This window comes from Drosophila persimilis, unplaced genomic scaffold (genome assembly GCF_003286085.1).
Source record: "Drosophila persimilis strain 14011-0111.01,24,50 unplaced genomic scaffold, DperRS2 tig00001210-arrow-arrow-pilon, whole genome shotgun sequence".
NCBI lineage: Eukaryota > Metazoa > Arthropoda > Insecta > Diptera > Drosophilidae > Drosophila > Drosophila persimilis.
Genome location: NW_020825438.1, coordinates 264316 through 266444, shown reverse-complemented (window position 1 = coordinate 266444; position 2129 = coordinate 264316). Strand labels below are relative to the sequence as shown.

General features: G+C 48.4%; 1 protein-coding gene across 1 annotated transcript; it reads right to left on the bottom strand.

The window, feature by feature from the left end:
• Positions 1-311: 311 nt before the first annotated feature.
• On the bottom strand, positions 312-1916 carry LOC113566895 (protein FAM69C). Its single transcript, XM_026994058.1, has 5 exons — positions 1682-1916; positions 1445-1597; positions 1235-1372; positions 962-1170; positions 312-903 (listed from the first exon to the last, which is right to left on the bottom strand). The coding sequence occupies exons 1-5, from the start codon at positions 1829-1831 to the stop codon at positions 312-314; spliced, it is 1242 nt and encodes a 413-aa protein (XP_026849859.1). The 5' UTR covers positions 1832-1916.
• Between the last annotated feature and the right edge of the window lie 213 nt (positions 1917-2129).

Below are 2129 nucleotides of genomic sequence, written 5' to 3'. Positions count from 1 at the left end.
CGTATAGCTGAGATATAGCTTATAGAAAAAACCAGTATTTTAATGGGGTGAAAATCCAAATCTTCGGAAGGCTATATCTCAGATCGTTTTAAACCTGATTGACATCAAGGATTACGTTAACTTGGGAGCCAGCCAATCCCGAAAGTATGCAATGATTAATTTAAGCATTCTTAAGTCATCTGATATCTGGTTTAGTTAGATTTTTAGTCATTAATTATGTTAATTAAAACTACTTGTAAAAAATGCTATCAGTTTTGAGCAAGCTGTCGTCTAAAGCTGCTCAGCAATTAATCTACTTTCTACTATTCCAGTTAGTCGCTGCGTTGATCCTCAATCTGACGCGGTCCGGGTCCGTCCTCGCCAGCCTCGTTTCCTGCAGCCGCCGCCGCCGCTTGGTACAGCTGCTTCAGATCATTGTAGAGCCGCACGGCGAGCTGCATATTTGGAGCCTGGTGGCGGCCTGGCACCTGGTGCTCCTTGGGCGGCTGCACGCACATTTTCACCACCTTCTGCATGGGTCGCGTGAGCCGCACACCACTCAAGAGTCCAGGCTGAAAGGTTCCGCCGCCCAGGAGTATGTGTTCACAAAAAATCTGGAAGTTGTTGTTCTGCTGGATGTGGGTGCAAGCATGTCGCTCCTCGTTGCACATTCCGCGACAGGAGTGGAAGTGGCAGTCCTTGTCGCTTTGGCACTTCACCCCGCGGGACAGGCGCTTGTCCAGCTGACTCTCGACGTACACGTGCTCGGCGCTCTGGTACTTGAGGCGACGCTCGGGCGTGGTGCCAAATCGATTCACCTGCATCTTGCACATTTTCAAGGGCTCTGGCTTCATCTCGTCCATGCGGAAGATGTACTCCATGATGTTGAGAGCGTGCTTTAGACGCTGCTGCCGATTAGAGGCTCTGAAAAAATACATTGAAAAGCTGAGAGGGAGGACAAAAGGGTTTCTAATGTACTCACAAGTACTGCATAATGCTGGGATTCGATTGCACTATCTCCAGTCCTTCGGTGGCATAGTAGGGCCCGCAAGACCCGAGTACTGCTGGGAATACAGACTCCTCGTCGAAAAGCTTCCCCATCATGTAGTTGTTATCCTTGAACAATCGCCAGAAGCTGACCATCTGCTGGGAGTTGTCATCGGCAATCTCCTGGTTGACCAAGGCGCGTATCTGAAAATATGTACATAAAAAAGTTAGCCATGGACCAACCCTTGGACCTTGCTCAGAGGCCCACCATGTTATCGTCGAGGGTGACATTGTAAGCGAGTATAATGTGTAGCTTGACAATCTCATGGAACTCCTCAATCTTTGGGTAAATCGACTCCCCCTTGGTGTTCTTCCAGCTCAACTCGTCATCGTTGTGCCTGGCCAGCTGCAAAAACGGAGTTATGAACGGAATTGGTAGGCATGACAACGCCCCGATATTGCCAGATACGCGACCTACCTTCACCGCATACATATCACCATTCTTTTCGGCCGTAAACAGAATGGTCTTCATGTCATTCAGCGGACACTGGAAGTTGTCGAATGTCGACTGTGCCCCGCATAGCTCTTCGCATAGCGAGCCACTGTACTCCTGCTGCTCAAACTTCTGGCACTGTTTCGACAGAGACGGGTAAATGTATGAAGGGATATACTCGTACATATGTATGTATTTAGTATGCAATTTCTTAGGGCTCACCATGAGATTGAGACTCCTGTGCGACATGAGCTTGAAGCAGAATTTTAGGTTGAGGAAGGCATAGCTGAATAGGCCCACCGCCAGCAGGACCGCAATGAGAACTGTTCGCTGCATTCCAAACCGAAGTTTCCGACGCAGGGCGGACAACATTTTATTGAATTTCGGTTTTCATTATGGATACATTTGCCACTACAGCAGGTCCTAATTGTCGCGAGGTCTATCCCCAGGTATATACACTTGAAGCTGCAGAAGCTGTCAATGGAACTGACACGAGTCCAGGTCGAGGACATGCGCATTGGATGCGCACCTATCGATGACTATCGATTACTATCGGACCACACGCACCCCCAGCTAGGCAGCCAGCCAGCTGGCCTTCCAGCTAGCCAAAAATCAAAAGGGTGTTTGCATTTTGAAATTATTACTTAACGTATAATTCTTTATTTATACT